General features: G+C 39.9%; 1 protein-coding gene across 1 annotated transcript; it reads right to left on the bottom strand.

Moving 5' to 3' along the window:
* Nucleotides 1-724: 724 nt before the first annotated feature.
* Nucleotides 725-4034, bottom strand: LOC141014923 (uncharacterized). Its single transcript, XM_073488864.1, has 6 exons — nucleotides 3574-4034; nucleotides 2756-2968; nucleotides 2294-2429; nucleotides 1346-1857; nucleotides 1139-1218; nucleotides 725-981 (listed from the first exon to the last, which is right to left on the bottom strand). Exons 1-6 carry the CDS (start codon nucleotides 3903-3905, stop codon nucleotides 725-727), a joined length of 1530 nt encoding a protein of 509 aa, XP_073344965.1. The 5' UTR covers nucleotides 3906-4034.
* Nucleotides 4035-12373: the final 8339 nt, after the last annotated feature.

Genomic DNA, 12373 nt, shown 5'->3' with positions numbered 1-12373 from the left:
TTGACTCTTGATTTAAACAAAAACAAAAACACAAGATTGTTAACTATATCTGACACTTCAGAAGAGTGTACACCATCCGCACATTTAATTAATTATTAATAATTAAAAAAAAAAAAAATTAAGTCTTAGAATACCTTTCCATTACATGCTTACATGTGTAAATCAGGGCCTGATTGTGGTGCTAGAAGAAAATCATTACAAATCATACATTTACAATAGAACTTGCCTTTGTTTTTGTACAAGTATGCCAAAGATAACCTGTTCCACCTATGACTTACCCTCAGATCCCATATAAATGTAAAGTTACTGAACTACAAAGTGAAGAAAATGAAAAGTATGAAATCAGTACACTACTGATCAAAAACAGGTGGGGAGCGGTGAACAACATTGTTTACTTATCAATAAAAACAAGCGACAGTAAATTCCATTCAGTTCCTACCTAAACTACAGAGTCAAGTTCCACAACAATTTAAAATTACATCACAATAAGTTTCTCATTACAAGTCTGCTTTTGCTTTCACTGAACTTTCTGAAAATCTGAACTGTAGCCTACTAAAGAAAATGTTAGCACCTCATTGTTTTAACAAAGATGCAACAATATGTATTTTTCAAACAAAACAATGTGGAATGATATCCACACCAAAAACATCTGTCAGGAATTGTTTTGGAATTGATTGCTGACTTGAGTGTGAACTTGACCTTGACAGAATACTGAATACATGAATTAAGCTATGCCAAAACCATGGGTATTGCCCAATGCAAAGTCCATGTTTTCCTGAAAGTCTTTGTAAGAGGTGTGCAGTGGTAACTTCAAGCAATTGATGCAGGTGTTTGCAATGGGCAGTTTAGAAATGGTACCCGTGTTGTGCTCTTTGTGAAGAAATTCCACTGAAGGTTGTGGGGAGAAGCCAATTGGTGGAACAGTATTGGCACCGGTGGCAAAGGCGAGAATTGTCCCCAGCTTGTGCGTTCCCTCTTGATCTAGAGAAAGCAATACATTGGAAATTAGATTAAAATAAACAGAACAAAAAAAAACATAGCATGCATCACTAGGCCTACTCTTAAGTGATATACAGTGACAAGATGCAGTGCATTATTAATTTAAGTAAGACAAGAAACATATCATTTCTACATTAACCTTCTGCATCTGTTAGGTAGTCTCTCCAGAAAGTAACAACATCTTCTTCAGCACGCCTTCTGTTGCTGCCAACTGGAGTGCTGTCAAGGGCCAATATACACATATGCATATAAACATAGCAGGTATGGCACCTGAATTCACTAATAATGCAACAAAACTGTCTTTGGAAGTGGCTACCATAACACATTTGCATTTTTTTGTACTAACCTTTCACTCTGTAGGCTTGCTAGTATAGCCTGGTTCAATTCCTCATCATCAGAAGACATGTCAGACAGTGCAGCCGTTACTGAAAGGTAGTTATCATAGTTTGTTGCAGTAGAGGGTAACACAGAACAAAGACTTGCTGGAGTGCTGCTCTGGTAAGGTGAGCTTGAGCTGTTTTGGCAAGTCAGGACCACAGTTGGATCAGCTAAAGTTGTTCCTCCAAACGATGAGGTAGAAGGCTGACTGGAGGAAGTGCAGCTTTCCTGTGAGCACACTGGCAATTGACTCGAAGAACTGCTTGCTGAAGTGCTGGTGTGGTTGGTTGAGATACTGCTTTGGTGTGTCAAGGCAGGAGTTTGGGTAACTGCAGAAGTACAGGTTGGTGGGGAGGCAGTCATTTGGCTGGTAAAACTGTCTGAAGATTCAAATGAGTGTCTATCTCGTGTTAGAGATGAGGAGCGCAGCTGCCTTGCTGAACCAGTGTTTTCCTCACTGCTATAGCCTGTATTATCATCCTTGGAAAGACATAACAGATTGTCAGATATATTCATTTTCAACTGTAAATGGAACAGTACCTGGAAAGACCAAGATTTATGATTACAATTCTAAGAATTACTTTTGCTGTTCACGCTTTAAAAGTGCCCATAGAGTACCAGTATCCTCTCCTAATTTTAGCTCTCGGTTAGTCCAATTAAGCAGCTGTCAATTTATTCCATTTCTGTGCTTAGATTTAACATTTTAAAAACAGGCATTCCAACTCTGCACTAGTCTATAGAAAATGTATATAGTTTTTCAACACTCATAGCTACAAAGCTGAACTGAAACTTTAAGAACAACCAAGATAACAACATTAATCTTCATTCATTCATGTTTATGCACCAATTATAGTTGTTATTATGGTTATTATTATTACAATGCTCTGCAAGTCAGTTCAAATGTGATGCAACATACCAAAATTGGCTTTGATGGTCTGATGTATAGGGCTTTAGATTTATAGACTTTATGTATGAGATTTGCATCCAGGTCTTGTCCAGCACGCAGTTTGGGTGAAATCAATCTGTTGCCACATGCCATCAGAAACTCAAGGCTGAAAAACAGTGGGTAAAAATGCAAAAGGTTAAAAAAAAAAAAAAGGGTCCAAAAAACGTTTTTGGATGCACAAGACACATTGAAAACTGATGCACTGACAGCCTGTGTTCCATTTCATCTTTGAAGATGGACACAGCAGAAAACCAGCAGTCAGAAAAATAAATGAGGAATGTAAGCAATGCCAAAAAAAAAAAATCAAATGTACTAAATAACTGGCTTAATAGTTCAGGTTTGATCTGTTGTTTACATAATCTAATTACATGTGATTTTCACTGCTGGAGATATCCTTTTAATTTATACTTGACATAAATAAAAAGTGCTTACCTCACATCAGCAGAGAGTTTTTCTCCAAAGGCATCCCGTATTTGTTCAGTGACAGTCCTCTGGTCCCAGGATTTCTGGAATTCAAATCCATTCAATATATGTCCTTGTTCGTGTAACTGTTGCTTTGTGCGATGTTTGACAACAAGACTGCTTGATGGCCTCGGAAGAAGGATGACGTCTTTGTTGAAAGTATCGTGATATTGTGTTTTGGCCCTACAAAACAAAGCAGAAATATATGTATTCATCTTAAATGCATTCTGTGCTCATCAACCCTTAAAACATGGCAAATGTTATGTTGTAGGCTATTTTTTAGAATCCTACCACAGCTGTTTTGAATAAGTACATTATAAGTACATTTTTCATTTTCTCAAGTTCATAAAATATTTTATATTAAAATAAAATATATAAATGAAATTTATATTGATATATGATGTATATATCACAGCTCTTTAAAAAAATGGCATTGACTTATTGCTGAAAGATATCCTCTAACGTTACCTGCTTGAACCAGCAGCATTAGCGCCAGTTAACCACAAACTAAAATGTGTCATTTAATTTTTGCTATTTACAATCTCTTTGACTTGTGCTAAAAACGTTAGCAATCTAAAACTCCACTGTGTTGGCAATTTAAAAAAAATGCTTTGAAATAGTTAGGTTTGTCACTGCTCGAACTGAGTTGAACATGGATCAAATGAGCCTGACAGCTAGCGGACATTTTCTTAAACTAACCAGCTTTGACTGTGTTGCCAAAGTGTGTTGCTACATTAGCAGGAGTACGTTTAGGATTTAATGTTAGTTTAACGTTAGGTTGTTCTCACCGTTTCCTTGACCGGGTGTTCCAGTTGCCAAAGTGTTGCTGAGTCTGATATCGCAATGACGGCCGCCGCAGTCCTCCAGTTTGGCCTTGTGTCACATTAGCTGCTGCTTGGGCTGCTGAAGGAACTTGGGAGTTGCCTGGTCTGAAAAGTTCTCGCATCTCACTTTCCACCGCGCTATGAGTAACGTTAGGTGCAGCTGAGCCTGTCCTCTGCCGCTCAAGGGACGAGGACAAGGATGGGATGGTTTCAGGAGAAGACAAAATATTCCTTAGTACCCCAATAGCTTGCTGAAATGCCCGCGTCTCATCTCCCCCACGATCTCCCCCCTCCATGCTGATCGTGACCTGACGGACCTGACCTGCATGGCTCTGCTTGAGCTTCTCAGCCAATCACAGAGGGATTCTTCTTCCTCTTCCTTCGGTTTTATGGCGGGTTGCAACCATTATTAGGTGTATACCGCCACCTACTGTACCGGAGTATGTAGACAATGAATGTTGCCTTCCGTTTCCACTATACTCCTTCCGTTTCCACTATACTTTCACTCACACATACATACATTCTCCTTTCACATACATATATTCTCCTTACACATACATATATTCTCACTCACACATACATATATTCTCACTCACACATACATACATTTTCGTTTTACATACATATATTACTTCTAGTATGAAAATGTATAAATATGAGAGTGAACATATATATATGTGTGCGAGTGAAAATATATGTATGTGTAAGGAGAATGTATGTGTATATGTGTGAGAGTGAAAATATATCTATGTGAAAGGAGAATGTATGCATGTGTAAGGAGAATGTATGTATGTGTAAGGAGAATGTATGCATGTGTAAGGAGAATGTATGTATGTGTAAGGAGAATGTATGTATGTGAGAGTGAAAATATATGTATGTGTAAGGAGAATGTATGTATGTGTGAGTGAAAATATATGTATGTGTAAGGAGAATGTATGTGTGTGAGTGAGTGAAAATATATGTATGTGTAAGGAGAATATATGTATGTGAAAGGAAAATGTATGTATGTGTGAGGAGAATGTATGTATGTGTGAGGAGAATGTATGTATGTGTGAGGAGAATGTATGTATGTGAGAGTGAAAGAATGAATTATGGCTTGTACGGCCCCTCATACAATTCACCTAACAATCCCTATAAATAATCGCTTGGCACCCATCACAAAAGCTTCCCATCACCCACCTAACTCCAGACTTTATTTTTTTTTTCCTTGAATTCTGGCCTGTAAAGCAATAGATGAGCAACATGAATAGATATTTTTATGGAACAGAACTTGACTGTCTTCGGCATACTGTGAACATATACACTTTTTATGTAACATTTATTTAAGAACTAGCCCTTTATCATTCTTTACATTTTTCTACTTGTTATTTTTGTACTGTGTTTATTGTTATGCACCATAACACAAATTCAAATGGTGAAAAGCTACTTGAAAGATGTGATTCTGATTAGGGCACTTGTGTGTCCAAGTTACATACCTGGTCAATATAAAGTACTGTACAAACACAAATAGTTGTAGGCAGTGTTGGGGAAGCTACTTTGCAAGCGTAGCTTGTAAAACTACATGTAGTTCAGCCTGGCAGTAGTTCGAACAAACTACATTTCTACCCCTGGGGAAATTTAATTTGTAAAACTACTGCTAAAAGAAGTAGCTTTAGCAACTACTTATACTCATTATACTCATTTAACTCAGCGTTAAATAAATCAACATATGGTGTATATGAAACAAAATATAATAGCCTACAAAAAATTCACATGCCAGCAGAAATATGCCTCTCAACTCAAGTTTTATTTTTTAAAGAACAAAAGCTGACATTTTTGGTCAACATCACAGGAACTTCAGAGGCACTAACACTTAGGCACTAGAACTAAAGCCAGGGCAGAATCGCTTGTTGACACGACACATGAGCAGTCTCTCAAAGTTTTTATCAGACAGCCGGTTCCGTTTGGCACTAAAAACATCTTTACCAACACTAAAAAGCTGCTCACATGCTGCACTGCCTGGGACACCAGTGTTGAACTTCACAAACACTTTGGACATTTGGGGTAGAGATTTGAAAGCATTTTGTGGGGACTCATCTGGTGACTTCACAAAGGCTTCCACCTCATCCACTTTGTCATCTTTCTTCTTTGGGAAGAATGAAGTGAGGTCATCCTCCCCACCTTGTTCCTCTGCTTCCTCGTCACTGGTGGGTGTTGATGGAGATGATGAAGGTGTTTGCAGCCGCCTCACCTGAGAATAACTAAATGAATGAATTGTTTATTCACACACATAAGATGAATACACTAATCTTCAAGATCATCAAGGTGTGCATGGGTCAGGTCTCCCTGGGAAGCTATTTAAGCTTTTAGGTGGGAGCTTGATCACAAAGGTCAGTCAATGAGGCAAAGCTAACTTAAATGGTTACAAACAAAGGACAGTATATACATAATATACAAAATAATGTACACTATAAAATACACACCTCTTCTCTCAGACACATCTCCACATCTTTCTTCCGTTCCTCTGGGACTTTTATTTCAGCAAAGGAACATACAATTAGCTTAAAATCTAACGTGAGCTGCATAAACTCCGCTGAATATAGCAATACTGTTCTGTAGATTACAAAACAGAACCACTCACCTTTAGATGCATCCTTAGATTGGTGTTGGATTTCTTTGAAGTCTAATTTTTTGTTGTTTTCGGCTTGCAGAGCTCACATGTGAACATGTAGGTCTTGTCTGTAGATGCATCTATATCCAACATGTACATGCTCAAACATGGCCATGGTTGGGCTGGCGCGTTCGGGGGTAGCAGGAGGGTTGTCCATGACGTGCTTGTGCCATATGAGCACTGCCTTCCTTGACACAAAGACCCACCCACTCTGTGAAGCATTTGAGTGCTGCCAGGGCGAGCCAATCAGAGGCAGCGTTGGCTTAGCATGTCATGACAAAAAAAAAAAATATTTCATGTTATTGGCCAAAATTGGAGTTTGTAAATTGAGTAGTTAAACTACAAAAAATGACCCAAAAAGTAGTTGAAATACTTGACGCAGCACAAAATATGAATGTAGTTTAACTACCAGCAAGTTACAGCAAATTGTAGTTAAGCTATGTAGTTCAACTACATGTAGTTTAAGTCTCCCCAACTCTGGTTGTAGGTGGTGTTTATCAGGAAAAAAGCACAAGTAATGTTCTACTTTAGATGCTGACCTGCTCATGTGCAATCCTTTGAGCTTGAAGATCTTCTACTGATGTATGAACATCTGCTCCTTTACCTGTCGCCCTCCCTCGTCCACGGCCTCTGCCTCCACTTCCTCAGACACTGCTGGTTGCCCTCCTGTTGTCCTCTCTGACGTGATGATGTGCTTCGCTCTGGCGTGTCTTCGTCATCAGAGTCAACGATGCTCTCATCGTGGAAGCTCTAACATGCAAAACATCGTATTATCACAAGCCCAATACAATAGTCACGTTTGTCTGTGAATCACTGAGGGAAACAAGAAAAAAAACATCTACTACATGTTTTTTTTCTCCACCACTAATCTTGATGTTTTAGCTTTGTCATATCTAACGTTACCAGTCCGTGTACTTTGCGGCCATTCGACTTCCGTTTTGAAGTGGAAAAACTAAAAAACGGAAAGCGACTCGTTCCCCATATTTTGCTTCAAATCAGAAAACGAAAAACGGAACAGGACTTGTATCCCATTTTTCGTTTTAAAATCAGAAACCGAAAAACGGGACATGACTTGTTAGCTGATATTAGGTGCTGTGCTCATGAATGGGAATTGGGAACTAAGATAACAGTGCTATTTTCATTCCAGATTTTTTTTTCTTTTTTTAATGACCCGGAAGTCATTGTAGACTAGACTGCTTAGCGGGTGACGGGTGATGAACATAGACAGTAGAAGAAGTAATCTTCAATGAGAGTTGCTAGCCATGGCGGACAGTTACATCCTGTTCAGAGGTGCAAAGAGACTGGCCGTCAGGGAGGATGACATGACTGTCGCTAAAATCGGAAGAATATTCCAGGTGCCTTCATTTCTCAATATATCATAGTTGTGCACACAAGTAAGTTCATGCTAAGTTGATCAGGTCTATTAGCCGAGGTAATACAAACACTGAGAAACCGGAGGTTGCAACTGCAACTCTCGATCAAGAAAACAGCAGTAACAAATTACAATTCACGCATGCCATGGCAAAATCAAACTGTTGCCCGAATGTTACTGTAATAAGATGAAATTAAGTATTTGTAATTAGCTACCACTAGAGGACGCTATTAACCCATTACAGCCAGAGCCATGGAGACACTGGCTCTGAATACAGCAAGTGACAGGCCACCACCTTTAATTTTCACCCGATGTGGTCCTATCGTATGTTTCAAACAATAACCAAGAAATCTGAAGCAATAAGGTGTCTTTATTATAATCACAAACTCATAAAATAATAGGCCAACCAGCAGCACGCATTTCCCTGCATACACTGGTCTGATAACATTGACACACAATTATTACACAATTGAAACTGCAAGCAAGTTTCAATTATGTCCAGATGTGTGATTAATGAACAACAATGCCCATTTGTGTGAGGCTGTATCACCACAGTCAATCAAATTATTGTCACCACAATATTTATCAAGCTTTTTCATATTGACCATTAGCCTACATTACAACAGAGATGATAAACAAAAATGTTCTGAAAAAGAAAATGAATATTTTCAAACAAGAACCAGTGATGGGTGATCACTGTAAATTTAAGCCTTTCTCCGCATTCTTGAAGTGTAGGTAGCCTTAACAATGTACAGCTTTAATGTAACCTCAAAAACCTCACTTAAAACCATAGACAGTAGAAACCTACCCGCTAGCAAACACGGGTGAATTGCACTGTAATGCTCAGTGGCTCAGTGAGACACCTCTTGCATAAATAATTTCAAATAATTTCAAATAATTTCACTTTTTTTTTTGTAAGTACAATGCAATGTAATAAAAGGCTAATTCCATGTCCAAAATATTTTACTGCTGCAGTAAAGTGCTTTGACATGTAGTGAAATGTACCTTTTAATGTCCAAAATATTGCATTTCCTGTGTATGAACCATACACAGTTCGTATAAAATTGCTGTTTGGATACTCAAAAAAATATAGCATTGAAACTTGAAGTAATGCAGATTTTTTTGTAAGGGATATAACATCAGTCATTTTACTTCGCGTATCTCACTGATGATACAAATATGGCCATTTTCCCGGAGGGCACTGGGCATTTCCCACCAGCAAATCTTGTGAGTCGTGCACACTATGAGGTGCACGGAGACCAGGAGCAAAGCCCTGCCATTCAAACTCCTGGCTCTGTACCTTTTAGTTTCAGGCAGTTATCCTCCTCTTCCTCATCCTCCTCTCCTTCACCCAGTCCATCCTATATACCTCCACGACCGTGAATGTATGGGAGAACCTTTCAAAGGTTGGGCTACTTGTGAAACACAACTGATCTCTGTTATTGAAATATCATCCAGTAATGTAATACAACAATAAAACTTGTCAAATGCAGCTGACCTCTGCAGCTGAAATGTCATGCAGTGATATATAAGAATGTATGTCTGACATAACCAATCTGTTTTATCCTCAGGTCGTCAGTGCCAAGGGCATCTTTCACTTTGGTTGTGATGCCTTCAACCGGCTGACAACCTCCTGCACAATAGTGGCCACAGTTGAAGGCATCACAACCAAAGTGAAAGATGCCCTTGGCACTGACGATCCAGTCACACTTACTGACTCTCAGGGGAATGAGATTTTAGATTCAGAAGGCACAAGAAGTAAGTAATATGATCCAACACTTGCTTGCAGTTTATGATTTTGAATTAAGGTTAATGTTCATTTTGAAATACAGAAGTAAACTAAATGTTTACTGACTCTTAAGCACTCCACTACTGGAAACAAAATTCCCAAAAGATTTTTGCCTTGATGGACGAGGACTTCTGGGAGTTCCAGTCAGGGCGAAGATCAAGAACAAGGTAATGCAACATGATATGAAGCAAATGCCAATGTGGAGAAAAAGATTTCACTCCTTTGTTGAATCATTTCTTGTATTGACTCATGTTTTTTCTGTACATTTAAGTCGCATGGTCGAGGACAGCAATACTGTCCAGCAAGCACTGGACCAACTAAAAGAAATGACAGACAACATAACCCAGCTGTCTGAGGTGGTCAAGGCCACTGAATTGTTTGCAAATGTATGTATAGATAGATAGATAGATAAATAGATAGATAGATACTTTATTTATCCCGAGGGAAATTGAAGTGTCCAGTAGCATACAAAATACAAAACATACATCACACATATACAGTGGTGTCAAGTAACGAAGTACAAATACTTCGTTACCTTACTTAAGTAGAAATTTTGGGTATCTATACTTTACTGGAGTAATTATTTTTCAGCCAACTTTTTACTTCTACTCCTTACATTTTCACGCAATTATCTGTACTTTCTACTCCTTACAGTTTAAAAATAGCCTAGTTACTCGTGAAATTTCGCTGCACCTCTGATGCGCCTCCGGAGAGGCACAGTATTGGCGAACCGAATCAGTGTGAACGGATACGCCGGCGGCGCGGAGCGGGGGCGTGTCGGTCTGGTGTTCACTGTCTGATAACTGTACAGATCCTTCACTCAACAAAATATAGATACAAAGCAACGTTACATGACCATACAACAGTAACGTAGTAACTGGTTGTGTCTTTGGCAACTTATATGAGAAAAAAATACCGCAGTTATTCGTGGAGAAGTCCGACCGACTCTTCGTCACATTTCTGCCTGAAAAACAGCGTCCCCGGCAAAAAACTTTAACTCGCCAACTCTTTGTTGCGGTGAAGACTTCAGTGAACTTTCCCCCAAAACAGCCTCCCTCCCCGCAAGTGATAGAGTCAGACAGCATCCCGTTTACTGATGGCGATTATGTAATTAAGAGAAAAACGTAACTTTGTCATTTTCCAGGATATTTGGTGGGTCAGGATCACAATCACAGCACATTATAACAGCATCCATATGATTATAAACAGTCAGCGGATACATGTTTAGATTAACAGGAGGACACCAGGGAAAACACGTTGAAAAAAACACACACGTCATCATCATGACGTGTACCGTCACGCCTCTTTTGGAGCCGCAGCGCCGACTTTCTGTGTGAATTACACTCTTTTACACTCTTTTTTGTATGTACTTTAAAAAAACTGTTTTCTAATGTAACATTAACTTGATATTGACATTAAAAAATGTTTTAATACATAATCCATGTCTTATTATAAATTAGGTTGTTATGGTATCAATCTGAAAGGTAAAACCATGGAATTTTACTCAATGGCCTTTGTGCCCTGTCATGTGGCCTTGGTGCCCCTAAAATGACGAAATTCCAACCCTGTCCGACACCCTATTGGTTTGTACGCGATCCATCGCCCCATAACATTATAGTCATTATGGCCTTTAGAAAAATGTTTTTTTGGGGAGGTGGGGTAGTGCACTATAGGCCCCTGTGGCGCGGCCTAAGCTTTTGTCCTTAATGGTGTTTTTTCCCCTTACATTACTTTTACTTTTATACTTTAAGTAGTTTTGAAACCAGTACTTTTACACTTTTACTTGAGTAAAAAGCTTGAGTTGATACTTCAACTTCTACACAAGTATTTTTAAACCCTAGTATCTATACTTCTACCTGAGTAATGAATGTGAATACTTTTGACACCTCTGCACATATATAATATATAAAATTAAAATTAACAGTAGCTACAGTAAACAGTGCAAACAGTAAACAGTGCAAATGGAGTGGAGTGCAAATGAAAGTAAAACAGTGCAAATGGATGTGCAAATATAGGTAGAAATTGTCCATTGTCTATTATCTATTGTCCTCCCTGCCTTTATTGAGAGCTGTTGTACAGTCTGATGGCCAGGGGGACAAAAGAGTTTTTGAGTCTGTTGGTGGAGCTGGACTGGGACAGCAGTCTGCCACTGAACACACTCCTCCGCCTGGTGAAGGTGTTGTGCAGAGGGTGGTGGGTGTTGTCCAGTATGGACAGCAGTTTGGCCAGGTCCTTCTTTCTGCCACTGTCACCAGAGAGTCCAGCTCTGTGCCCACTACTGAGCCAGCTCTCCTCACCAGTCTGTCCAGTCGACCGGCGTCTCTCTTCCTGCTGCTTCCTCCCCAGCAAACCACAGCATAAAAGAGGACGCTGGCCACCACAGACTGGTAAAACATCTGCAGCAGTTTTTTGCAGATGTTGAAGGACCCCAGCCTTCTCAGGAAGTACAGACGGCTCTGCCCTTTCCTGTGTAGAGTGTCCATATTTGCTGTCCAGTCCAGCTTGTCGTCCAGCTGCAGCCCCAGATATTTATAGGTCCTGACCACCTCCACATCGACTCCCTCGATGGACACGGGTTGGAGATGTGGTTTCTTCCTTCTGTAGTCCACCACCATCTCCTTGGTCTCGGAGGTGTTCAGCTGCAGATGGTTGGACCTGCACCACCTCACGAAGTCCTCGACCAGGCTCCTGTACTCTCCCTCCCATCCATCCTTGATACAGCCAACTATCGCAGTGTCGTCCGAGTATTTCTGCATGTGGCAGAGCCCGGAGTTGTACTGGAAGTCTGATGTGTACACGGTGAAGAGAACGGGAGAGAGCACGGTCCCCTGTGGTGCTCTGGTGCTGCTGACCACAGTGTCTAACGTGCAGCCCTTCAGTCTGACGTACTGTGGTCTCTCCATGAGGTAGTCAGTAATCCATGCCACCAGGAGTGGGTCCATCCTCATCTCTG

This window comes from Pagrus major, chromosome 19 (genome assembly GCF_040436345.1).
Source record: "Pagrus major chromosome 19, Pma_NU_1.0".
Taxonomy (NCBI): Eukaryota; Metazoa; Chordata; class Actinopteri; order Spariformes; family Sparidae; genus Pagrus; species Pagrus major.
Note: the sequence above shows the minus strand (reverse complement) of the source record. Positions and strands in the feature narration are given on the sequence as shown.

What these genes read in the sequence shown, in the direction of transcription:
- LOC141014923 (XM_073488864.1), bottom strand. Translation starts at nt 3,905, where the DNA reads ATGGAGGGGGGAGATCGTGGGGGAGATGAGACGCGGGCATTTCAGCAA. An exon ending in AACACCCGGTCAAGGAAACG is followed by an intron (nt 2,969 to 3,573) that starts GTGAGAACAACC and finishes TTTGTTTTGTAG; the next exon opens with GGCCAAAACACAATATCACG. An exon ending in AAACTCTCTGCTGATGTGAG is followed by an intron (nt 2,430 to 2,755) that starts GTAAGCACTTTT and finishes ACTGTTTTTCAG; the next exon opens with CCTTGAGTTTCTGATGGCAT.